Source organism: Podarcis vaucheri, assembly GCF_965113315.1.
Source record: "Podarcis vaucheri genome assembly, chromosome: 6".
NCBI lineage: Eukaryota > Metazoa > Chordata > Lepidosauria > Squamata > Lacertidae > Podarcis > Podarcis vaucheri.
Window position 1 is genome coordinate 107,428,781 of NC_138764.1, and position 25,514 is coordinate 107,454,294.

The window sequence follows — 25,514 nt, forward strand, 5'->3', positions numbered from 1 at the left end:
CTACGTGGGGCTACCTTTGAAGGTGACTCAGAAACTACAGCTAACCCAGAATGCGGCAGCTAGACTGGTGACTGGGTGCGGCCGCCGAGACCACATAACACCGGTCCTGAAAGACCTACATTGGCTCCCAGTACATTTCCGAGCACAATTCAAAGTGCTGGTGTTGACCTTTAAAGCCCTAAACGGCTTCGGCCCAGTATACCTGAAGGAGCGTCTCCACCCCCATCATTCTGCCCGGACACTGAGGTCCAGCGCCGAGGGCCTTCTGGCGGTTCCCTCATTGCGAGAAGCAAAGCTACAGGGAACCAGGCAGAGGGCCTTTTCGGTGGTGGCGCCCGCCCTGTGGAATGCCCTCCCATCGGATGTCAAGGTGATGGACAACTACCTGACATTCAGAAGACATCTTAAGGCAGCCCTATTCAGGGAAGCTTTTAATGTATGATATTTTAGTGTTTTTTGGTTTCTGTGGAAGCCGCCCAGAGTGGCTGGGGAAACCCAGCCAGATGGGCGGGGTACAAATAATAAATTATTATTATTATTATTATTATTATTATTATTATTATTATTATTATTATATTCAGCCGCAAGGAGGACTAGAAACCTGCTCCTTTTAATTTAGCCATTAAAGGAAACTTGTCAATAGATGCTGCAAAAGGTGTTTAATGCACAGAACCTGCCCAGCCAACAGACCGGCATGCCCATCCCACACCAGCTCTCATTCACTGCCACTTTCAGACGGGCGCCACAACTTGCCAACATTCATTCGTTCATGGAGAAGACACCATGTCAGAGCAAGAACCCGGAGAAGGAAGATCACCCTCCTCAGGTCACAGAGTCATAGAGGCGGCACAGAGGGTACTCCAAGTGGCACATTCCACACAAACTCTCCTGGCATGTGGAATCAAGAAGGAACTGCACACATCCGACATTGGCCTCCAGCCCCTGTAAAGGCAGAGGGGGGGCTAGCCCCCCCCAGGCGCTGACTCACCCCACCAACACAAGACGCAACCGACTGTACTTTTGAATAAATAAGGTATAATATTCATTGTATCAAATTGTAGATTCCAACGGAAGTCTCATAAAGTTCAACGGAAAAAGCAGAAAACCCCGTGGGTCAGTTCATTCTCTAGTCCGTTCATGCATAAGGTCCATCCATGTATAAGTATCTATTCCACCTGTCTGTTCATAGAGTCCAATAACCCACACGAAGGGTTGTTACAGTTCCACAGAATCCTGTCACAGAGTCTAAGACAAGGATTTCCGGGATATGAGCCTTGTTTCGCCATCCTAGGCTTCATCAGTAGTCCAGGCTCATATGTAATGTTACAGGATGGTGGATCTTATAGCATAGTAGCAGTGCATGAACTGACTAGAGAATGAACTGACCCACGGGGTCTTCTGCTTTGTTCGTTGAACTTTATGAGACTTCCGCTGAAATCTTGTGTGTTTATTGAGTATGTTTCCCGTAACCATAGGTTTGTTGTTGTTGTTGTTTCACACACACCCCAACAGGCAGGAAGCTTTCGGGGGGGGGCGGACTCTGGACAGCTCCTAGCCAGGATGGCACCGCTCTGCCTCCACAGTCGGAGGCAGCCAGGTTTCTGAATGCCAGTCGCTGGAATCCGCAGGAGAGGAGAGTTGCTCTGGGGCTCAGGAGCTGTTTGCAGAGTTCCTACAATGGGCACCTGTTTGGCCACTGGGACAACAGGATGCCGGACTAGAGGGGTCGCGGGCATCCCGGTCTGGCTTCTGTGCCAGGGATGTGAGGCGACTGGCCCCGCAAAGACTGCCCGGCCTTGGAGGCTTCTGCACCTCCGTCCGGATCCGTGCTGTGGACGCGTTCCCAGAAGAAGCAGCACCCTCCACCGCCCAGGTGCTCCTGAAGCAGCCCCAGCCCCGGCCGCACCCTGCACAGCCCCTCCGGCCCCCCGCCAGGCCGGCCGGGCATCTGCCTGCGCCGCTGTGCTGCCTCCTTTTTCCTCCGCAATAAAGTTAATGACTCGGATGGAGGAGCGCCGAGCGAGGGGCCCTCGTCAAATCCGCAGAGGATGACACAAGCCGGGAGGAACTGTAAATATTGCAGAGGACAGGAGGATACAGGTTCCAAACGACCTTGACAGAGAGAAAGGCCAGGCGGGGAGGGAAGGGACAACTGCAGAGTGTTACGTCCCCCTGGGAGAGAGGAAAGCCCCACAAGTGCCCCCCCCCTGCCCCGGGAAAGAAGAGAGCCTTGCGAGAGCCCCATAGCGCTGGAGGGGCTTCCCCTGCAATGCAGGGAGCTGGACTGGGCGACCCTCGGGGTCCCTTCCAACTATGATTCCCACCAACGGAAGCCGAGGGCTCCTGGGACGCACCTTCAGCCAGACACTTCCTGGTGCTTCCTCTCTGTTCCTGGGCTGTGCCTTCTGCCCCGGCCAGGATAGATCCCCGACGGGGGCAAAAAGGGAAGCTGCTGCCCTGCGCATGCACCATGTGTGCCCAGCACCTGCTGCTTACTGGAGTCGCCCCCTGGATTCTGCAATGGAGGTGATGGCACAGCCACCCTCCTGGATGTGCCAGGCCTGACCTCCCGGCAGCAGCCCCAGGGGGTGGTCTCTGCCCAGCTGCCCTCTGCCACCCGCAAGCCAAGCTCTGCTAGGAGTTTCTGGCTTCTCCCGCTGCCTTGTCTCCCTCCCCTTGGCCCTCCTTTTGCCCCCACGGCCACCCCCTCCCTCTGCCCCCCACAAGCAGCCGAGGAGGGCAGCCCCACCTCCAGGGCGACGGGGGAGCAAACGCCAGGCGGCATCCGGGTGATGGTGCGCCCGCGGTGCCAGGCCAGAGGCGGCAGGTCACGGCCCCCTCGCCTCTCCGCTCGCCCTCCTAATTGCCTGGCTGGCAAGATTATTTTCAATCAGGTCTGGTTTGTCTCTGGGGATTTATCGTCTTTTATCCGGCTATGAAACAAGCCAAATTGCTTTGCTGCTGCTGCTGCCTGCAATGGCGTGTTTGCGTGGGGGCTGCTGCCTGGGGGGTCTCAGACGTTGCCGCTGGCCGAAGGTGGGGAGGAAAGAGTGGGCCTGTCCAGAGGGGACCTTGGCCTCAGCCGCTCTGCGCCCAGCGCAGGGCTTGATCCTGCAATCAGAGGGAAGAAGGCACAGGAGCAGACCCTGGCCCAAGCCAAGGCCCCCAGCGGTCAGCCCCAGGAGCTGCTTCCAGCTCACGGTTCAGCCTGAAGGCCTCCCACGGAGCCGCAGAACCCCAGTTCCCACTTCATGCCCGGGTTGAGCATGTGCAGAGTGCATTTCCCTCACTGCTGCCAAACCATGTAGAAAGAAGCCCCCTCACTTCTTTCTCAGTCTTGCCAACCCTCCTGAACTGAGGATTCACAGACTCACAGAATTGTAGAACTGGGAGAGACCCCCAGGGGTCATCTAGTCCAACCCCTGCAAGGCAGAGCTCAGCGGAGGCAGACATGTCACCTGCAGGTCCAGAATACCTACAGGTGCTCCAGGGGTGTTTTGACGGAAGCTTTCCCGACGGCCTAATTATGTTTTGCATGCTGTCTGAAAGCAGCGTCAGTGATACACAAAAAGAAAAGGATGCCCTTCTTTTCCCCGCAGAGCCCAGCCCCCTGCCAAGGGGGAGCTCTCTCAGCCCCCCCCCCAGCAGCGCCCTCCAACAAGGCCTGCCCACCCAGCACTTCCCTGCACCAGCTAAACCAGTGTGTGCCCCCATCACCAAAGGCAGCAGATCTGCCCCCCACCCCTTGCCTAGCTGGTTCTTGTGCGGGGGGGGGGGGGCTTTGAGGCAGCCAGAGCAAGAAGCCGCTGCTTGGGATGCTGCTGGTGTCACCAGCTTCTCTCTCCTCCTCCTCCTCCCAACGGCATCGCCTGTTGTTTGGCAGGGCAGAGCAGAGAGCGGTTTCTCCTCCTCCCTCTCCTGCGCTTTGGCGGTTTCCTTGGCACTCGCCTGCCTCAGCCCTTCCTTGCCACCCCCAAAGGCAGCGGCAGCAGCTGAGCGAGGGGCTCATCCTGGCATCCTGGCATGTGCATTGCTGCTGCTGCTGTGGCTGCTGCTGGGCTCTGGGAAGCTTGTCAAGCGCGGTGTGAAAAGCTCTTTGTGGTGTTTGTTTTCCCTGCCTGCCGCCTTTGTGCCGGAGCAGGTTGACGCTCTCGGGCGTCGCGGGAGTCTGCAAACCGCCTGTGCCCAACACATGTCTGCGGCGCCAGCGAGTGCCAAGGAGCAACAGCGTCTCTACAGAGTGCCAGCCTGCAGCTCTGCATCGCAGCCGGGGGGGAGCAGCAGAGGGGCTCCAGCGGGGAGGAAGCCGGGAGGAGGGTCCTGTCCTGGGCAGAGAAAGAGCGGAGGCCTGTCTTTCCTCCCAGTGAACCACAGCTGAAGCTTCCCTGGCAGGCGGCCTCCGACCTCGGCTTAAAAACCTCCGAGGAAGGGGAGTCCACCATCTTCCCAGAGAAGAGAGGAAAGGCTTCTCTCCAGCGGCCCCCGTCACTTAGAGTTGATGGGGAGGGGCTCCACCTGGCACAGGCCCTGCTGATCTGCCCTCTTTGCTCACCTGTGGCACAGAGGCCCCCGGGCTCCACTGGGCCAATCCTGGTTGAGCCCCAGAACCAGGGCAGAGCAGCTGGGCCTGCCCGCCCCCCAGAACCCCTGCACCTCGTCTCCCTTCATGCCTCTGGCATTCTGCTGGCACCCAGAGCCCACCCATTCTGAGTGACAGCCAACTGACTTTGCATGGCCCACTTCTGCTGGACCCCTCTGCCCCATCCCCAGACCCCTTTGCCTCTCCTGAGACACAAACAGAGGTGCCACTCAGAGCAGAAACTCAGCAACTGGGATATATAATCTAGCACCGATTGCACAACCAGGAGATTTTCAGGAATGTGCATGAAAAGGCAAGGAAGTGGTTCCAGATGCGCATGTGTGTGATATGTGCAAAAAGGAAAAGATCCACAAACTACACAGAAGCCCTTCCACTCCCGCCCCACTAAGTTGGGCAAAGACCTCACCTTTTAGTTCATCTCACAAACCTCGAAACTTATTTCTTGCCAAAGGACTTTGCAGAAACCTCTCCTCAAAAGCCGAGTTTTGTGCGACATGAAGCCCACAGCCACCTTGCAGATTCCAGATTCCTCCTCCTCTGCCTCCTCCCAGGCTTAGGTGCCCAGAACCTTCTTGCCCCTTCCCCCTTCTTGTCCCCTTGGGGTCTCCCACCTCAGCTGCCCATGCACCCCACTTGCCTTTGCAACCGCCCCCCTTCCTGCCCTACTTCCTCCCTCTCCCGGCACCACGCGCCCATTTCCTGGACGGAGGAGAGGAAGCCCTCATTACCGGACGGGTCTGTTTGCCACGTCGGGGTCCAGGGCGGTGACCATGCCCACCAAGGAGCCCACCGCCGCATCCTCCTGGACCTCCATCAGGCCGTCGGGTGGCTGGAACTCGGGGGGCTCGTCCACATCCAGCACGGAGACGCGCACGATGGTCTGGTCCCGGAAGGTGCCCAGGTCCACAAAGCGGGGGTCCGCAAACTTGTTCAGGGCCTCGACCACCACTGTCTGGACGCTCTGGGCCTCAAAGTCCAGAGGCTGCCGAGAAAAGAGGGTTTTTTTGTGGGGTGAGCAGTGGGCTGACACCACCCAGGCTCCCCCCCAGGCCCTGCCCCACCCCTTGGCCACCCCAGGTTGAGAGCCAGGTGAGAGCCAGGGGCACCTCCCTCTTGCGCAAGGCTGGAGGAAGGAACTGACCCCTTTAAGGGTGGCAGCGCCCAGCCGGGTCCTCTGGGGCCAGTTCTGCAAAGAGGCACCGATAAGCAGCTCTATGTTTTAGGAGCTCTGTGGGGAGCAGCCGCCTTGCATGCAGAGGGACCCCGGTGCACCCGCCTGGCAGCATCGCCTGGCAAGGCTGGGAGGGGCAACCCCAGAGAGCAGCTGCCAGTCAGGGCAGACAAGCCAGAGCAGGGCCCATGGGCTGGCTCTGCAGCAGGCAGCTCTCCGTCTCCTGCATGCCTGCCTTCCTCCATGGGGGAGGAGGGGGCCCCAGTCTGACGGAGGCAGGCAGAATCCCGCAGACGGGCTGGCATGCTCCGAATTCTGGAAAAGCTGAAGAGTCCCAAGATCCCCGTTTCCCAGGCGGAGGGAGGCCTGCCAGCCAAGCAGAACTGGGAGGCATCCAGAACCCACCAGGAATCAATTGGAGAAACCAGAGGCAGCTGGAAGGGCGGGGGAGAAAAGGGGAAGGGGGGCAGGAGGAAAGAGCCCCCAAGGCTGGGCAGGGCTTTGCTGATGGGGCAGCAGGGGATGGCGAGGAATCCATAGAACTGCATGGATCTGAATTGTATAGAATTGTGAATGCTGGGGCAGCTCCCCCCAGGCCCTGCTGTGGCCAGAGGATCCCCCCCCCCAGCTTCCCCCAACACCCACAAAGGGGAGAAGGGGAGTCCCCCCCCCGGCTCACCTTCTGCACGGAGATGAGGGCTTCCTGTGTGTTGCTGTCGGTGGTCACCCGGAAAGCCCCCAGCCCCTCCTCATCCTTGACCTGGTAGGTCATGTCGGTGTTCTCGCCCACGTCGGAGTCCTCGGCCTTCACCCTCCCGATCAGAGTCCCCACGGGGGCCGTCTCCACCACACTGAACTGGTACATCTCTGGGGGGGGGAGGAAGAGGCCGGGTGAGGAAGGTTCCTGCTTAAGAGCCACCCCATCGCTGCCTCCGAGCCCCGGCACTCTCACATCCCCCCCCCCAAAGGAACCCATCTTCAAAGCATGGATGGAACAAGGGGTTTGAGTGGGTGGCACAACCTCAACCACAGATCTCTGGATGGGACAACCCCTCCGATCAACGTGGAACATTTCTGTAGCTTTAAAACTGAGAGGGATTCTGCAAAAATTGATCTCCCAGGTCTACTGCACAACGTCTCTCTAGGGACGGTCTAATTTGGATGGACTCTGGCCCTGTCGTGATGTTGGCAGGTCCAGTGGCACTTCCCTTTGGGTCTGCATCATTTTTGTATTGGAGCAATCCTGGATATTTGAGGATGTTTGTGCATTTTCAAATCCTATCCCCATGACCTGGGGATTAACAGCAGGATGAGAAAAGTGGACTTTAGGAGCCCTTTGGGTCACAAAGTGACTGGGAGGATTAATACTCGCTGTCTGCCAGGCAGTAGTCTGAGGACCTGAATGTCCCGACTACATCTGCACCCGTTTTTTGTAAACTCCACGTTCACCTGGACATCATTTTGGACATTTGGATGTTGTATGTCCATCTTGGGTGGGTGCATTGATGCTTCTTGCATTGCCAATGTGCTCAGAGTTGATAGCATGTGTTTCATTCCCCCACCCCGTATATTCTCTCTTTGTTTTTTTCTTTACCTTAATAAACTTCCATTTAAGGGGGGGGCAATAAAAAGCAATGATGTGGATTTTCTAGGAAAAAAAAGAACTTGGAAGTTTTCTGTAAAAAAAAAAATTTGGGAGGGATAATGTTCTAATGCCCTGCAAAGAGATCCCATTGCATTTTATTCATAATTTATAAAGCTAAAATTGCCAAACGGCCCAATCCTCGCCTAATCCTGGATTTGCATTTGTCATCAAGTCAGTGGTTCTGAAATTTCGGGAAAGGGAATCTCTCGGGTGGGGGGGGGAGTCCTGTGTAATTCTGCCTACCCCACACCAGAGTTTTTGGGGGCACACCCCCCCTTCACAGCTTGCACGGAGCCTGCACCCTGAAAGCAGGGGCACCTCAGCCTGGCACCGGGAGAGTGTGCATGGCACCGGCAACGTGGCCCCAGTGCCCAGCTGGCAGGGCCCATCCCGCTGCCTGGTCCAGCAACCCACTGCCAAGGCAGCCCAAGTGGGGCACCCAGCTCTGACTGGACAGCTGCCCCCCACAAAGGAGCTGCCAGCTGCCGCCACCCTCCCCCCGTCCACCCCGCGGCCCAAGCTCACTCTGGGGGAAGCGTGGGGGGTTGTCGTTGACGTCCGTGATGACGATGGTGACGGTGGTGGACCCAGAGAGGCCTCCCAGCTGCCCGGCCATGTCTGTCGCCCGGACCACCACCTCATAGCGGTCTTGCGTCTCCCGGTCCAGGTTGGCGACCGCCGTCCGGATCACACCTGCAGGAAGCCCCAACATGTCAGTGGGGGGCCAGGGGGGCCCCCAGGAGCCTCAAGGGGCCACGCCCAGCCCCAACACCCCTGCCTTCCCTCAGCCCCCCCCCCCCGCCGCAAACTGTGCCAAGGAGGAGACCCACAAAGCACTCCCTTGGCAGGGGGCGAATCCCAAGGCGGATGTGGGAACAAGCCCAACGCTCCCCCCCCCCCAGTCTCCAACAACTGGTATTTGGAAGCATATTGGGAAATGCAGGAGGGCTGGACCCACGGCTAAAGAAAGAGCCCCCAACCAGCTGGCTGCCCCACTGCAAAGAAGAGATGGCGCCTGTCAGGGGTTCAGGAGCAGAGACGCAGAGAAGGGAGGAGACAGAGAGCGAGGGGGAGGAATACGAAGGAAGGATGAGTGGGGATGACGACCCGAGATCACCGAGCCTGTCCAGTGAGTCCGAGGATTCCCAGAAGGGAGCGCCAGCGGTCAGAGCAAGGGGGGAAAGCAGGGGGACACCCCAGGAAGAAGGGTCCAGAGAGGGATCAGAGAGCAGCAGTTGGAGATCGGGACCCACGTGCCCAGCCGGGAGCAGCGGGGAGAAAGGGGACCAGACATCGGGTTCCGGAGGCTTTCAGCAGGAGGGAGGGCATGAGTCAGGAGTAGTCACGCCCACCTCGGGGAGCGACGAAACGATCAAGAGGAAGGTAGAGAGTTGGGCGCGCGCGCCAAGTTCAAATGCAGCGGAAGCTGGCGCAGTAAGCAGCCCGGAGAGTGAGCCAGGTCCCAAAGCCCGCCGCAAGGAGGCGGAAGGGTCAGGGGGGTCCGCGTCAGAAGAGAGTAGGAGAGAAGAGACCACGGGGGGCAGAAGGACCCAGAGACGGAAGGAAAGGCGCAGGAGGTGGAGCAAGGCTAGGGTATTAAGCTGGTGTGCTAGAGGCGGAGACTCAGACGGGTCTTCGCCGGTCTGACATAGAAGACGTGGGGCTGCACATTGCAGTTTGGAAATGGAACCTGTAACTCAATAAAGACTCTTTTAACGTGAACGCTGGCTAACGTGGTCCTATGTGAGCTGGGACTGGGTAGCAGCCCTGACAGCGCCCAAGGATCGTGGGGCATAAGGGGGCAGGATATGCACCCGGGAGATCTTTGGGGGCAGGGAATGTCCCCTATGGGGCAGCCGCCACCTTGGAGGGCCCCCCTGGGCAGGCCCCCAGGATGCCCCCAGGCAGGCCCCAATCCTGGCCCCCTCAGGCCTTTTTCACGCACACCCCACATGACAGCATCGCTAGCATCAAAATGACAGCATGTATTTTCCCATCTTTTGGTGCCAATTTTCCCTTTTCATGGGGAAATCCAACAAGTTGGAAAACACACGTGTCACATGTTGCCAGTGAGCATTTGCAGGATCTCAAAGACTGGCTTGCCATACTAAGCTCCCGCCTGGAAGTCCCCTTAATTGGGACGCAGCAGTGCGGGCGAGGGGGGGGCACAGCTGCAGGGGGAATCCCTCCCCGCCCCGCATCTCTTGGCTGCAGCTGCTGCTGCAGGCGGGCAGGATGAGGCTGTGCCTGGCGCTGGGCGAGATCCAAGGGTCTCTGCTGCCTGTTTGTCTCACCAGCTCAGAGAAGCACCAGCTGCTTGTTAACTCCTCAGATCAAAATAAAGATCTTTCTGATGAACTCTGCTGAAGCCGCTATAAATAGCTGCCCGCTGCCTGGCAGGAGCCGGGAGAGTTTGGGGAAAAGCAGGGAAGGGGCAGAGATATGCCAATATGCTTCCAAATACCTCGCCCCCCCCCCCGCCACCCATGGCAAGGAGCTGGCTGAGCACCCAGGGGAGCCAGGCTGGCAAGCGGCCAGCTGCAGGAAAGGCAGCTGTTGGGGAGGGGGCAGCGGGGGCCAGTTTTAGCTCAGCTGCTCAAAGGCAGCCAGACCAGGATGGCATCCCCATCGCCCGCCAGGCACCAGGCTCCCCCGCCAACCATTTGGCAGCCCAGTCCCGACTCCTGCGCCCGCCCACCCCTTTTACTTCTCTTCGTGCAATTGCCCACACCTCCTACACTTGCGGGGGTGGACTAGATGACTCTGGGGTGCCTTCCAAATCTACAATTCTGTGATTCTCTGTGACCCAGGGCCAAAGGGCAGGAAGAAAAAGGGTCTCCTGGTAACATGGCACCAAAGAGGACTCCGCTGGCCCCCAGCAGCCTCCCCCAGTTTCAAGAGCCACCTGTTTCCCGAGTGCCATGGGGGGAGCCAGGCTGTGGGTCGTGGGGGGGGGGTCGGAGGTAGACGGTCTCGGAGTGGGGAGATGTGATTTTGCCAGCATGGCAGGGGTTGGACGCGATGAGCCTCGTGACCCTCCCATGGGTCTTAGCTTCCCATGATTCTAGCATGGGGCAGAGCTGCAGATCCAGCCCCCCACCAAGGCGGTGGGTCCCACGAGGTCACTCTGCTGTCAGGGAAACGTCCTTCCTGGCAGCGTCTCTCCAGAGCCCTTGCGTTTGGGGCAGGGAGCCTGCTGGTTGCTCAGTGCTTCCCCGGGGCTGGTTTGGGGGCGCAGCTAAGTGGGGGCCGGAGTGCTGGAGAGGCCAGGCCTGCGCAGGCCCCCCCCGCCCCGCTACTGCCTCTCAGCTCTTCCCAGGAGACGCTTGGCAGGCCCGAAGGCTCTGCTCATTATCCCGCCGCTGATGGGCTGATTGTCAGGAGGCATCACTGCTGGCTGGACCCAAAGCCGCTCCTGGCCTCTCTCCCTGGCTGACAGCTGTCAGCCGCCGTGCCCTGCAATTACCTCCGCCTCACCCCAAAAGCTCTGGCTGCCCTCCCTGCCACCAGAAAGAGGGAGAGAAGGGGGGGCATGCTGCTTGCTCGATGCAAAACGTTGCAAAGTCCAGCAAAAAGCTCTCCCCCCCCCCTCGCTGCCCATCCTGCTGGGGCTGGGCTTGCAAAGAGAAGCAGAAGGGGCTCAGCGCCCCCTTTCCAGAGAGCCAGAGCAGCTGCCTTGCATGCGCAAGGGCTCAGGTTCAATCTCTATCAGCCGCTGCTGCCAGTCAGTGCAGACAACACTCAGCTAGACAGACCAAGGCTTTGGCTCCGTGTGAAGCAGCTCCTTGCATTCCTCTCTAAGCCTTCCCACATGCAGGGAGTCCCAGGCCTCCTTCTTCATCCCTGGCCCATGCTAAGGCACAGCAGCTGTGTGCCTCTGAGCATGGGAAGAGCGCTCCTGCAGCAAAGGGCTACCAGATGGCACCTCCGAAACCAGCAGGCAGGGCCTCCTGCACTTGCCTGCCTCCCTAGAGATCTGGGGGGAGGGCACTGCCATCCTGGGACGGGGGAGCGAGAGAGAGCTGGGAAGAGGGCCAGGCCAAGGATCCTGCTGGTCAGAGCTGGCATCCGGGTGGCAGAGCCCTTGGGAGGCAGGACATCCAAAGAAGCGGAAAGTTGGAAGATTCTGGACATCTTCAAGCAAGTCCTTCTTCGCACAAGGCAGAATTGAACTATGGAACTCCCTGCCTCAGGAGGCGGGGATGGCTGCCAACCGGGATGGTGCACTTTGCTGCCTCCACTGCATCCTGATTGTGCCGTCTGGCAGAGCTTTCCCGGGTCGCGCATGCAGGGCGCTTGACAGTCTGGCCAAAGGAGGCAGTTCAATGTGACTTGTTTGCAAAGCATCTAGAGGAGAAAGCCACTTGCACCCGCCAGGATCCTGGCTCCGCTGTTACAGCAGATGCATCTCAAGGAAGGTCCAGAGTAGAGTCTATGGTAAGGCTCAAGGATGTGGAAAGGGGGCTTGGACCAGGGAGACCCCTTGCGCTCTAAGGTAAAGGGTAAAGGTAAAGGGGACCCCTGGCCATTAGGTCCAGTCATGGCCGACTCTGGGGTTGCGGCGCTCATCTCGCTTTATTGGCCGAGGGATCTGGCATACAGCTTCCTGGTCATGTGACCAGCATGACTAAGCCACTTCTGGCGAACCAGAGCAGCGCACAGAAATGCCATTTACCTTCCCGCCAGAGCGATACCTATTGATCTACTTGCACTTTGACGTGCTTTTGAACTGCTAGGTTGGCAGGAGCTGGGACCGAACAACGGGAGCTCACCCCGTCGTGGGGATTCGAACCGCCAACCTTCTGATCGGCAAGCCCTAGGCTCTGTGGTTTAACCCACAGTGCCACCCGCATCCCTTAACCTCAATAAAAACCAGCCAGGAGGGGACAACTGGCTGGGCCACGATGGTGAGGAATGCCTTCCTAGGAGAAGGAGGGCTCCCTGCCTGCTTGAAACCCTACCTTGCATTCGGAAAATCAAACTACCGGTCAGTTGCAAAGCCTCTCCTGATATGCCCCATGGAGGACCTTAAGGTCCATAAATAGCAGCACCCTAGAGGTCCCGGGCCCTAAGGAAATCAGATTAGCCTCAACCAGAGCCAGGACCTTTTTGACACTGGCTCCGCCTGGTGGAACGCTCTGCCTCATGAGACCAGGGCCCTGCAGGATCTGCTTTCTTTCCGCAGGGCCTGGAAGACAGAATTGTTCCGCCTGGCCTTTGGCTTGGAATCATCTTGATCCCCTCCCCCTCATTCTTTTTCCTTTCTCCTTCTGCGGTGGAACTCCTATTTGGGGACTTCCCTGGCTTTTTCTGGACCATGTAGGACCAGTCTGGATAGTTAGCCTTGGTGAAGATTTGACATTTTTATCCCCAAAGGTTTTTGAATTGAGTTCCTACTGAAATGAGGCTGCATCTTAATGTTGTATTTTAATCTTGTTTTTAAGTTGTATTTTTATCAATTGTTTTTATACCGGTGTTAGCCACCCTGAGCCCGGTCTTGGCTGGGGAGTTGTTGCTGTTTAGTCGTTTAGTCGTGTCCGACTCTTCGTGACCCCCTGGACCAGAGCACGCCAGGCACTCCTGTCTTCCACTGCCTCCCACAGTTTGGTCAAACTCATGCTGGTAGCTTCGAGAACACTGTCCCACCATCTCGTCCTCTGTCGTCCCCTTCTCCTTGTGCCCTCCATCTTTCCCAACATCAGGGTCTTTTCCAGGGAGTCTTCTCCTTTCATGAGGTGGCCAAAGTCTTGGAGCCTCAGCTTCAGGATCTGTCCTTCCAGTGAGCACTCAGGGCTGTTTTCCTTCAGAATGGATCGGTTTGATCTTCTTGCAGTCCATGGGACTCTCAAGAGTCTCCTCCAGCACCAAAGTTCAAAAGCATCCATTCTTCAGCGATCAGCCTTCCTTATGGTCCAGCTCTCACTTCCATACATCACTACTGGCAAAACCAGAGCTTGAACTATACGGACCTTTGTTGGCAAGGTGATGTCTCTGCTTTTTAAGATGCTGTCTAGGTTTGCCATCGCCTTTCTCCCAAGGAGCAGGCGGGGTATAAATAAAATTTAATAATAATAATAATAATGAGGCTGGCCTGATGCTTTCTCTGCATCGCTTTAGGCACCAGGCAGAAACATTCCTCACCTCTCAGGCCTTTGGCTTATTCAACAATCTTTGGCCTTTACAACGGGGGGGGGGGGGGCATTGCTTCTGTTTGTTACTATGGTGTGTATTTTTGTGTTTTATATTGTAAACCTCCCTGTGATCTTTGGAATCTTTGGATGATGGACGGTATAGAAATTCTAATTCTAATGATGATGATGATCAATGGAATGGCTTTGCTTTTCCTCCACTGGTGGAGGCGTAAATATCAGTTGCCAAAAACCACCAGAGGGGAGGGCATCTTGCCCTTGGATCCTGCGGACACGATGGGTCACTGGCTTGATCCTGCACCTCTCCTGGTCCTCTCCTGTTCAGAAGGAGGTGGCGTCTGGCTCCTGCAAGTTGCTGCAGCTCCACAGCCAAGCAGCATCTCATTGGAATGGAAACGGCTCCGTTAATTAAAGGGTCTGAAGCGTTTTATAATGAAAATGATTCTTGTCAGCAGCGCTGTGATGAGAGGGGTGTCACGGGGGGGGGGCTCAGTGGAGACAGAAGCTCATCATCCTCTCAGCAGGAAGGGAGCCCAGGGCCCTCCAGCGAGGCCTCAGCACCGCGGTGGCAGAATGAGGGGGGCGCTGGGATGCTGGCCGGGACCCTGCTCTGCCACCGGCTCATCAGCTTCCGCTCCAGCCCCGGGGAAAACCCTCCCACCAGTTGGACTCCATCCCATAATTATGCACGCAATCCAAGGAAGAGCTGGACCCGCCTCCCATGACATCCCCATGGAAGGAGAAAGAGACCAGGGGCCCAATCCATCCCAGAAGATGCCGACCTTCTGCCTCTCCGCTGGTGCCGTCTAAGGGAGAACTCAAACGCAGCTTCTCCCCCCGTTGGGCATCTCTGCCCGCATTGCAGGGGTTGGACTAGATGACCCTGGGGGTGCCCTCTACAATTCTTTGACTCAGAGGAAACCCAGGGAGTTGGGGGGGGGCGCAGCTGCGTCTGCTGGCTTTCATTATCTCCACAGCCCCCCCCCTCCACACCCGATCGCCTCTCTTTTAAATAACTTCTCCCCTCGCACGAGTGATTCCACCTCCCCGCCTTTGGCTCCGTGCCCATCTCTCGCACACAAGGGTTGTGGAAATCGGGAGGGGGGCGGGGAGAGGGAGGGAGGGAGGGACAACTTCAAACTGCTGGGCTGATTCTTCTTTGAACCTGCCTTAGCAGGAGCTTCACAGGGGCTGAATTTGCCCCCAATCCTGGGACAGACAACTGAAAGTCCTGCTTCACGCAGCGCATTGTTAACCTGTGGAACTCCCTGCCACAGGAGGCAGACATGGCCACCAACCTGGATGAAACCTATGAAAGAGGATCAGGCAAATTCAGTGGCTCCCAGCCAGAAGGTTCTGCTCAGCGTCCACAGTCAGACGCAGCAACGCTTCTGAATCCCTGTGGCCTGAATGCCACCCGTGGCCAGTCAAGGCAGCCAGCATTGAGTCCAAGCGGCCTCATCCTGGCTCAGTTCATTCCTGCATTGCAGGGGGTTGGACTAGATGCCTCTTGGGGTTCCGTCCAACTCTGTGTTCTAGGATTCTCTGTTCCTCAAAGCCTCACCCAGTGGCCCCTGGCAGAGGAACCCGATTGCCCTGCGTGCCAATTCCTGCAGGGGCAGCAGCCCCACCTGTCGGCCTCTTCAGAGCCAGATTCTCGGCCCAGGGATCCCCTCTCCCCCCTCCGCCCCCTAACAAATGGGGCCTGGGGACTCCGCCTAAGACGGCACAAAACGAAGCCAAATCCCAAATCCCTCTGGTCGTTAAAGATTAATTTCCACTTTACATCCGTAAATGCATCCTAATTTCCCAACGAGGTGGCAGGCAGGCAGGCGACTTGCCCCGGGTTCAAAAGCTCTGCCCACCTGGGAGCCCTTCCGGAGAAGAGCCCCTGGGGCGGAAGGCGCTGGCAGTGCCCTTGGCCAGACTCGGATGCCGCCTCCTGCAGAAGCGGGCAAGCCCAGCCGCCTCCAGCCTCCCCCCGGCAGCAGCAGAAAGGAGGAGCCGCACCAGGCCAGGTCCTCCCTCTGCCCAGAAGCAGCACTGGGAGGGGGGAAGCCGAGTGCCAAGACCTGGCCAGGCAGGGTTTGCTGGGCAGCGCCAACAAAGCTGAATGCTGGGAGATGTAGGGTAGACCAAAGGAAGGACGGAGCAGAGTTAACCTATGGAACTCCCTGCCACAGGAGGCCGTGAGGGCCACCAGCTTGGATGGCTTTGAAAGAGGAGGAGATACCGTATTTTTCACTCTATAAGACGCACCTTTTCCCTCCTAAAAAGTAAGGGGAAATGTGTGTGCATCTTATGGAGCGAATGCAGGCTGCGCAGCTATCCCAGAAGCCAGAACAGCAAGAGGGATTGCTGCTTTCACCGCGCAGGGCTCCCTCTTGCTGTTCTGGCTTCTGAGATTCAGAATATTTTTTTTTTCTTGTTTTCCTCCTCCTCCAAAAACTAGGTGCATCTTATGGTCTGGTGCATCTTATAGAGCGAAAAATACAGTAAATTCATGAAGGAGAAAGAAACTATCAAAGGTGGTTCTTCTCTGCCCTCCATGGTTGGGGGCCAAAATGCTTGTGAATGCCAGGAGGGGAGAGGGCTCTGGGGTCGGATCCTGCTTGCAGGTTTCCCGGTGGGGCACCTGGTTGGCCACTGTCAGAAGAGAAGATGGTCCCCCTTTGGCCGATCCAGCAGCCAGGCTCCTCATATTCTCTTATGGAACCTCCAGGTCCAGAGGAAGTCTATCTGGATTCCTACGGGCATTTGGCCACAAGGAGAACAGGATGCTGGGCTAGGCGGCCCATTGCCCTGATCCTGCCGGCTTGGGCAGGAGACCCTCAGAGAGAAGGCCAGAGCTCCTCCTTTCCCTTTCCGCTTGTGCAAAGACATGCACGGTCCCGCCAAGCCTCGCGCAGGACATTTGCACCCTGTGCCAGCAGAGCTGCTCCCCGCCTGGGTCTCCTCGCGTGATCAAGGCGAGGGAGAAAGCAGGTCAAAGTCAAAAAGGAAAAGCAAACGGCTCTCCATTATCGTATATTACGAAAAATGAAGGTGCCAGATTTTATGGCTCCTTTTACAGCATTAATGATCACGATGGCTCTGCAAGTTAAGCTGCTGATCTGGGCAATTAAACCTGATGCTCCGAGCACAGGAAGGAATTGCCAGGCGGAGCAGCTTGCCAGGTGCATGACGGGACCCGGCCGGAGTCGGGGGGGGGCCTTCCGTGGCCTCTGCCCTCAGCAGGACAAACGTCTCCCCGGCGACTCTGTCAGCTCCCATGCCACCCAAGCCAGCGCAAGTTGGCAGCCTGCTCCTGGACCACCGACAGCTGCTGCCACCCTGGCTTGGAGAAGGGCTCTTGATGCCACGCTCAATGGGGGGGGGAGAAGCGGGTGCAGAAGCCGCCTGACTTCCGAAGGGCTTTCGTGGGATGCCAGGATGCCAGCAGGCCCAGGAAGCCAAGGGAGAAGAACCCTCCTCTGGATGAGCCCAATTTAGGAGCAGCAAAGACCCCCAGGCGAGGGAGGGGAGGAAGGAGCAGGTCTCCATCTCACGCAGGTAATTCCTGCAGCCCCTGCCCCCGCCCTCCACAGCGCCCCCCGCAGGCAGGCAGAGAGGGAGACATCTCCTGCCCAGAAACTGACCAAGGCTGCCAGGTTGGAAAGAAGAATTCTGAGGCTGGAGAAAAAGCGTGGCTCCCGTTTCCAAGCAAAGAACTGGCCTCCTCCGAGGATCCCCAGGGACCTTTGGGGGCGCCGTAGCTGCTTTGGCAAGAGGGGGCTTTGCGGGGTGTGGGCAGAGGCAGCTGCTTGCCCAGGAATAGCCGGAGTGGGCAGGCCTGTGAATCTGACGCATCGCCGCACATTGAAACTCACCACTCAACTTGAGGACGGAAAGAAGCAAAGGGGAATGGATGGATGGAGAGACACGTGAGCCCCGAGCCCCACGGATGCCCCACGGAAGCCTGGCTGGCCGTTTCTGGGTTTCAAGGATGCTGATCCCTTGCCAGCCCCTGCGGGGATCCTGAGCTGGGTACCAGGACTGCCAGTCCAGCCCTGTTGGCTGCATCTCGCTGTGGATACCGCCAGCAGTACCCAGAGGGGTGCCCGCCCTCACAGTGACTGCCATGGGGTCCAGCGGCCCCTTTTCGGAGTCTCCCCCTCCCCCCAGGCCCAGGGAAGCAAGAGAGCGAAGCCCACCCCCACCCCCGTCCTAACAGGCCGTCACGGGATCATCTGCTGGGGATTTATCGCGGGTCCCTTTTACAGCAGGCCTTTATTAGAAGTTATTAAAGGATGGAGCGGATTCCACCGCTCGCCCATCAAATATTAATAGAGCATTTATAAAGCAATCCTTAATTTAAAGTGTTGCCTTTAATCAAAGGCCCGGCGCTAACAAAGCCGCTGCTGGAGAGCCTGGCAGGGGGGAGTCTTTGTGCCCCTTCAGAGTGCCAGGCCCCCCCCCTGCACCCGGGAAGGGTCAGCGCCCCTCCTCCAAGGTGGGCCCAGACGGCCCAGCCTGACATTTCCGGACGCCCCGCTGGGTGCAGATGCCCACGGGCGGTCTCCTAATGCCAGCCCCTCCCTCTCTCCCAGGGAGATCACCTGGCAACCAGGCAGGTGGGCACAGAGGGGGAGGAGGGGGTGGGAAACCCTCACGCAGCAACTCTCTCCATCTGTGCTTTCCAGCAGCTGGGACTCAGGAGCATAAGGTGGGCCATGGACAGTCCTCTTGTCCATGAATTGGTCCCAAATTGGGGGGGGGCATCATTGCCTCCTGTGGCGGGCAGTTCCACCGTTTAACTATGCGAGGGAGAGCTGCTGCAGCAGAACTCCAAAGACGCCTCTGCCAGGCTGGCCTTCTTGGGTGATCTTCCTTGCAGCCGCCCCCCATGAAGCAGGACAGACCCAAGGCTACCCCCCCATGAGGTTAAATTGCCCCTTCCACAAGCCCAGCACCCAATTTGCTAGGCTACCTGGCTGCCCCCCTGATTCTCAAAGGGATAGCTTCTGCTCCAGGAGAGCCAGGGGGTGGTAGTTGGGGGTCAAAGCCCACCCCCCTGTGCACAGCCAGCTCCCACCCCTCTCACTGCCCCCCCCCGTGCCCCCAGCACCTCTACCTGGCACTCACCCGTCCTGCTGTCAACCGTGAAGTGTTGCTCGCCCTCCAGAACGCTGTAGACCACCCGGGCGCTGCTTCCGTAGGTGGGGTCATCGGCATCAGACGCCATCACCTGCATCACCGATGTCCCTGGGGGGGGGGGGACAGAAAGAGCCCCATGTGAGCAGCAGCCCTGAGCCCCGACTTCCACAGCCCCAGCCCCACCAAGGCGGGCGCACAGCCTCCCCCTGTCCTGGGCGGGACAATTTCCTGCAGGCTCAGATCTGTGCAAGGCTCCCCCGGGGGGGGGGCAGGACCCATAGGGTGGGGGTTCTCTCCCCACCCAGCCTGCTCTCCTCCATCCCCAGACAGAGCCCAGGGTCCTCATGCACAACACGTAGAAGGGGGGGGCAGAGAGAGTGCAAATTGGATAAAAGTCCATCAAACGGCTGCAATTAAGTTATTGATTTTCAACGCTGCCTCATTAAACCGGGGGCTTCACTCTGAGTGTCCCTGCAATGGGTCTAATTTGACATCATGTTCAATTTGACCAAAGTGGGACCCCTGGACGTGAGGAGCAGGAGGGGGTGTTGGGGAGGGGGCTGGAAGGCTGCTGATGGCCCAGAGACTGACAAGGCAAGCTGGGGGGGTGGGGGAGAGGGAGAAGGCAGAGGCCTCCCAAGCTGGCACTGCCCATCCAGGTAAGCAGGGAGGGCAGGTGGGCAGGGCCCCTGCCAGGTAGGGATCGCTCAGGTGGGCCCAGCCCTTCAGGGAAGAATCTGCCCCCCATCTCACCTGTCAGTCAGGAAGCCTCTTGAGGTGGCCAGCAGAGTTTTAAAACGGCAAGATCATAACCGTTTAAAACGGAATAAAAACGCCACGCAGGAAAAGAGACACAGATGGCACCGGCCGTAAAACCAGGCGCCATTAAATGCCAAAGGGCCCCTGCCAACTGTTGCCTAAATGCACTGCTGGGGGGGGCTGGATTTGAGGCTGGCAAACTGGAGGGAGCTCCAGAAAGCCCAACAACACTGTGGGAGCGCCAAGCCCGCTTTGGAAGGCAGTGCGGCATAATGGTCGGAGCGCCACGTTGCTCCTGTGTAGGGTAACGGCAGCACAGTGACTTGGGAGACCAGGGTTCAAATCCCCACACGGTTGCGAAGATCTCCCTGGGCGGCCTCTCAGTCTAACCGACCTCACAGGACTGTTGTGAAGATGAAATGCGGGGGGGGGGGACCATGTATGCCAGCTTGAGCTCCATGGAGGAAAAGGCAGTAGAGAAATACGTTAAATAAACAAGGAGGAGGAGGTCTGAACGGGCAGCGTGGGGGGGTGGCCCTTCTCTCCCCCGGCCATGCCAAGCCCACCCCCAGTCCTGCCTCAGTGCCAATGGGTCATTCCTTGACGGTGGGGGCTGGAAGTCACAGAGGTCTCTTCCTTCTACCGTGTTGAACCCGCCCGCCCCATGCCAGATCCCCCCTCCCCCCAGCGCCACCTCTAGGCTGCCTGTCACACCCCTCAGAAATCACCACAATGGACCCCTCTTGCAAAGCGGGTCAAGGAGGCAGAGAGCAAGGGGCAAAAGATTCGGGGAAACACCGAACATCTCAACAGCCCCCCCCCAAAGGCACCAGGGAGGGGGTGCTCTTTTTTAAAGAAGAAGAAGTATTTTATTAACAAAAATAAATAAATGAAATACAAAGCATAAAGAAATTGTGCTACAGTATTGAACTTGTTATTCCAAAATATTACAAGAAACACATTTTTCCCATTAACCTGTTAGGCTGGCTTATAATAGGTTAGCTTGATCGTAGTGACTCTCGACCACATTTTCTCACTCCATTCCGATATCGAAAGAGATATGCTTTCCCTCCCGCTTTTAGCTATTATAATCTTAGAAGCAGTTTTAAGGTTGAACGCTATTTCTTGATCATTTTCCAGTACGACATCTTTTAGATAACCAAGCAGAAATCCTTGAGGTTCCAAGGCTATATATGATATCCTATCATATCAGAGATTATTAGCCTGAACAGATTTTCAGAATATTTCTATCTGAGAACCATTCCAGAAGAGATGTCTGTAATCTGCTTTATTTAATCCACTTCGCCAACATTTATCCGATCCTAATTTATATATTAAATTCAATTTGGAAGGTGCTAAATACCATTGATAGAGGAGTTGGAAAGAGTTTGCTAGTCCTTTTGGTGCCAGGGAAAGAAGACTTTCCCGTTCGCCCAGGCCTGGCCATTGCAGGCTGGTTCCTGGGGGCGAAAGGGGAGGTTCTCTCAGCCAGCCCCCCCAACTCACCTTCCTGCTTGCAAACAGTCCGGGGGGGGGGCTGTGCCCATCTTTGCCTCCAGCTTCTCTGGCCCCCCTCCCTCCCGGTCACAGGGGGCACCTGCCCCACCTGTCCTTGGTTTTTGACAGACAGGTTTTAATCAGGGGGGGGGGTTGTTGTGCTCTGTTGATGGTTCCCCTCCTTCCGCTTGGAAGGGAGACTTGGCTGCTTGGCTTTCTGTCTGCGTTGCGCCTCCAGATCTCGCAGCACGAAGCAGGAGGCAGCTGCTCTCGCCTTCCTCCCCCAAATCCCAGCCTCTGCCTTTGCTGGGGGGGGGGCGGAAATCTCGCAAGACTCGCAAGCAAACAAACCCTCAGCATTGGCAATGAGCTGCAGAAGCCCCCCCCCCCCAAGCGAGAGAGATAATTAGGCACGTAAAGTGGATAAAGAGAGGGTCTCCCCCCCAACCTCCTCTCCAGCGCACACCAGGGGGGGCCCCAAAGCAATAAAACTTAACAAGTCAGAGCAAATTGGTCTCCCTCTCTCTCTCCTTGCTAAAAGGGGGCATCCGTGGGGGGGGGGTCCGACTGGGCTGAACCCAACAGGGCACCCCCACCCCCAGGCAAGGCTCCCCCCAGGCGGCCAAGTGAGCAAGAATCCTAGAATTGCAGAGTGGGAAGGGAACCAGGGGGTCATCTAGTCCAGCCCCCTGCAAGGCAGGAATGACAGCTGTAGCATCCCTGACGGACGGCTCTTGGACCTCTGCTTGGAAACCTCCCAGGAGGGAGACGCCACCCCTTGCAATGGTTATAAGAATCAGAAGTGTCATAAATGAAAGGCATGTCCATAGATGCGCAAAGCAACCCCACAGACAGAAGGGCTGGAGGCCAGAGGAGGGACCCCCTCCCCTCCCAGAGTCCCCTGGAGGCTGGGCCAGATGCGGCTGGCTCTGGAGAGGAACCCCGGGCTGCTGTGCCATCCTCGGCTTGAACCTGACAGCACCACCACGCCTACCATGTGCCATGTGGCAAATGGAGCTCAGCTCTCTGGCTTCTTCTTCTCTTCTTCTTTGTCTTCGTCTTCTCTTCATCTTTTTCATCTTCTTCCCTTTGTTGTCTTCTTCTTCATCATCATCATCATCTTCTTCGTCTTCTTCTTCCCTTTGTTGTCTTCTTCTTCATCATCATCTTCTTCTTCTACTTCGCTGATCCCTCGTAGCTGAGAAAGATTGTCTTCCATGAACATGGTCTTAACAGTGGGTCCGCAGGTGACTGTGGAGGCCAATTCTAGATCCACACCTCCTTCCACAGTGGGCACATAGGTTTCCGGGCAGGAGCTGATCACAGTGTGGATTTGCCAAGCGTGCCTTCCTCTCAGCACGTTTCTCCCTTGCGTTCTGAGTTTGAGTGTCTTCAAAGCCCATGACACCTTTGGTCAAGGCTGTTCTCCAACTGGAGCGCTCGCAGGCCAGTGTTTCCCAGTTGCCAGTGTTTATACTACATTTTTTCCACCAGATTTGCCTTGAAAAGGTCTTTGAACTTCTCTGGCACCACTGCGTCCGCAAGCAGCTGTCTGGCGGAGCTCTTCCAAGTGGTGAATGGCCATTGGTTATTGGACCTGGGGAGTGGTACTCAGAAACCTTCAGAAGCCGGCTGACAAAATCATGGCTAGAGCAGGTCCATTTGGGGGGGGGCGGTCTCCTCCCTGGGAGGTTCTTCAGCAGAGGTTGGGTGCTCATCTGCCAGGGATGCTCCCTGAGATTCCGGCATGGCAGGGGGCTGGACTAGATGGCCCTTGAGGGTCCCTCTATTATTCTGTGATTTCCTGAGGACTTCCTGAGCCATTCTGCAGGCAATCCCGAGGAACAAAATGCCATGCCTATTCACCGGGCAGGATGTGTCCTCTCTCTCCCCCCCCCCCCAGTGCAAAGGGAAGCCAGGAGATGTCCCAGTGGGGCCAGGATCCTTCTTGCTTGAAGCCCAACCTGCAAATTCGTGGACCGGGGCCAGATCCCCCTCCACCTGCCCTTGCTTCACACTCAAACCAGCCTGAGCCCCTCCCTCCTGCCGGGACCCTGCCAGCCGCCAGCCCTGCCAGCCTGGCCAACACACAGCAATGCGGGGGGGGGCTGTTGCTGCTTCCCCCGACGGCGGCTTTTTTATCCCCGGCTTTGCCTGGCTCTGTGCTGCCTGTGGTCTGACTCACATCCCCCAGAGACGGTTTAGCTGGTGCTTGCGAAGGATTTGGTTGACGCGAAGCTTTCTCTCCTCTGTTTGCTGTTCACTAATAGAGAGTTTTTCTCCTGCTTTTATCTAAATCAATCAGGGGGATTTGCAGGAACAAGACAAGGCCCAAGGCAGGCACCCCCCCACCCAAAAAACAAAGCCCAGCCAGCATCTCACGCTATGGGGGGAGCAGCAACAGGGCTTGGAGACAAAATGCCCCCCACCCCACTACTCTGGGGCCCCACCTCCCTCCACGCACCCCTTTCCATCAACTGGGTGCAACTGGGAGAGCAGCAGCCTCGGTTGCCCTGACCAATGGTCTTCTCCAGGCAGGAGGTGACCCTGTTGCTTCCACTCGATCTCTCGGCAACTCAGTGCAGAGGATCACGGGATCCTCCAGAAGGGCCTGTGAGACTTGGAGGAGTCACAGTGGCTCCACGATGAACTACGGGGCCAATGTCAGAGGGCAGCACTGGGCAGCTCTCTCCTGGCACCCTGGCAGGCTGCTGCAAAGCCCCATCTTGTCCCCTCTGCCATTAAAATTCGAGATGAAGCCATGAGTAGGAGTCGCAAGTTGATCTGGGCTGAGGAGACAGCAGGGAGCCCACGAGAACCTGCCTGGCCAGGAAGACAGTAGGGCTCAGCGTCTCCCCATCCCTCCTTCTCCTCTGAAGTCAGGCAAGGCAGGATCTCAGGAGCAGGGACTTTCTTGTGGTGGCCCCTGTTGCACTCATTCTCCTGCAATTCACCTGGGGGCCTTTGCAGCTGAAGAGCAGGGTAAAAATGCTTTGAAGAAGAGCATGCAAGCACCGAATCATTCAGACTCTTTCCAGCATCAGGTGAAACCCTTCAGAGGGGGAAAGGCTTTTCTGCTCAGCTTTTCCGAATGTGCTGCTGAAATGTTCTGCTGTAGATCTGGCATTTTTATGGCATTTTGCATGCCGCTCTGCGAGGCATGACAGAAGAGCAGCCAATGAGCCTTTAAATATATCATCATCTAAAACAACACCCTTTTTGAGATGCAGGAGACAGAACCCTGCAAGAACAGAAGAGGAACTCTGCTGGTTTGGGCCAAGGTCCCACCCAGTCCAGGATCCGTGCACAAGGGCAACTCTCCCCTCCTGCCGTTTCCACCAGCTGGGATTCAGAAGGCGGGCTGCCTCTGGCTGTGGAGACAGAAGCAGAGACATCCTGGCTGGAGCCCTCCATAGCCCTCTCCTCCTCCACCAACTTGTCAAATCCTCTTTTAAATCCGTCCAGGCTGGGTGCTGTCCCTGCCTCCTGTGGCAGGGAGTTCCACACAGAAGAATCCAGAGAGTACGGCACAGTTGTGGTGCCCCCCTTTTTGTTTTGAGTCCCATCCCCTAATGTCAGATGCTGGTGGTGGTTGCTCGTGAGTAACCAGGCAGGACTCCGACCTGGTCTTTTACAGGTTTTATTGTGCAAGCTATTTACAGTGAAGATCTACAAAGTTCATGTCCGTCTCAGTCACTTGCAGAATCTGGGAGCGGCCCCTTCCGGCTTCTCCCCCAACATAAGAACTTTGGCACCCCAAGCCTCCTCCTGCCCTCCTTGCATTTCACCCCTCTGCGCAAGGTGGGCGGCGGAAGTGGCGTGCCTCCCTCCTGGCCAGCCTGCATCTCAGCAGCATCCTTGAGCCCTCTCCTCACTTGGCTGGCCCCTTCCCTCTCTTCCCCACTGGAGGTGGGGCTTTTCCCATTGCTGGAAGAGGAACTGCTCCTCAGGAGTTCTGAAGGCTCTCCGCCTCCTGCTCCATGCAATGGCCTGTCCTGCGAAAGTCCTTCAGATGCTTCTGACAGGCCTGGCAAGCAGACGATGTCCGCCAGATCTTTCCAATCCATCTGCTTGCTGCTCAGAGAATGGTCAATGAGGCAGGACTTCCTCTGCACTAGCCAGCGAGTTTTGCTCCTTTAGGTGCTGGGAAAAGGCCTCCCCCGTTTTCCTGCAGGAGACTTTGGCTCCCTCCTCCTGAGTCGCTTGCAGGGACCCCAGGAGCCCTTTAGGAGAAACAGCGTGGTGGGGGCTCTCTTCCCACCTTGGGGTAGGAGGCCACTTTCAGTGGCAAGAGCCCACAAGTGGGTGCCATCTGGACCCTGCAAGTCGCTTGTTAATTTGCCTCCAGTTTGTTTGCTTGTCTATTCAGATTTCACTCTTCTTTTTGGCCCAAAGGCCCCTTAAAGCAGCTTATAGCAAGACGAAGATGCAGAATGCAAACAAGGCAACAAGACACACACACAAAGACTTTCATCAAATAACATGGTTTGGAAACGCACAAGATTAAGGCAGCCGCAGGTTAACGGAGACCAACCGACTCCGTCTCCATGCAGGGCT

The 25,514-nt window shown here is 57.2% G+C and overlaps 2 protein-coding genes across 8 annotated transcripts in view; one reads left to right on the forward strand and one right to left on the reverse strand.

Annotated features, from left to right (window-relative positions):
* SNRPB (small nuclear ribonucleoprotein polypeptides B and B1) overlaps nucleotides 1–25,514 on the forward strand; it is a 260,152-nt gene that overhangs the window by 125,476 nt on the left and 109,162 nt on the right. The window contains exon 1 of one of the 2 annotated variants that reach the window (XM_082226495.1): nucleotides 17,169–17,173. The exons of the other annotated variant lie outside the window; for it this stretch is intronic. The gene's annotated coding sequence lies outside the window, so the exon portion shown is untranslated. Of the gene's footprint in view, nucleotides 1–17,168; nucleotides 17,174–25,514 lie in introns of those variants that run through there. 2 annotated transcript variants of the gene reach the window in all.
* CDH22 (cadherin 22) overlaps nucleotides 1–25,514 on the reverse strand; it is a 96,882-nt gene that overhangs the window by 25,171 nt on the left and 46,197 nt on the right. For all 6 annotated transcript variants that reach the window (XM_082225965.1, XM_082225962.1, XM_082225964.1 and 3 more), the window contains 4 exons: nucleotides 18,690–18,809; nucleotides 7,942–8,109; nucleotides 6,451–6,638; nucleotides 5,329–5,582 (listed from right to left, as the gene is read on the reverse strand). In XM_082225965.1, the coding sequence (XP_082082091.1) occupies nucleotides 5,329–5,582; nucleotides 6,451–6,638; nucleotides 7,942–8,109; nucleotides 18,690–18,809 (730 nt within the window). The remainder of the gene's footprint in view (nucleotides 1–5,328; nucleotides 5,583–6,450; nucleotides 6,639–7,941; nucleotides 8,110–18,689; nucleotides 18,810–25,514) is intronic.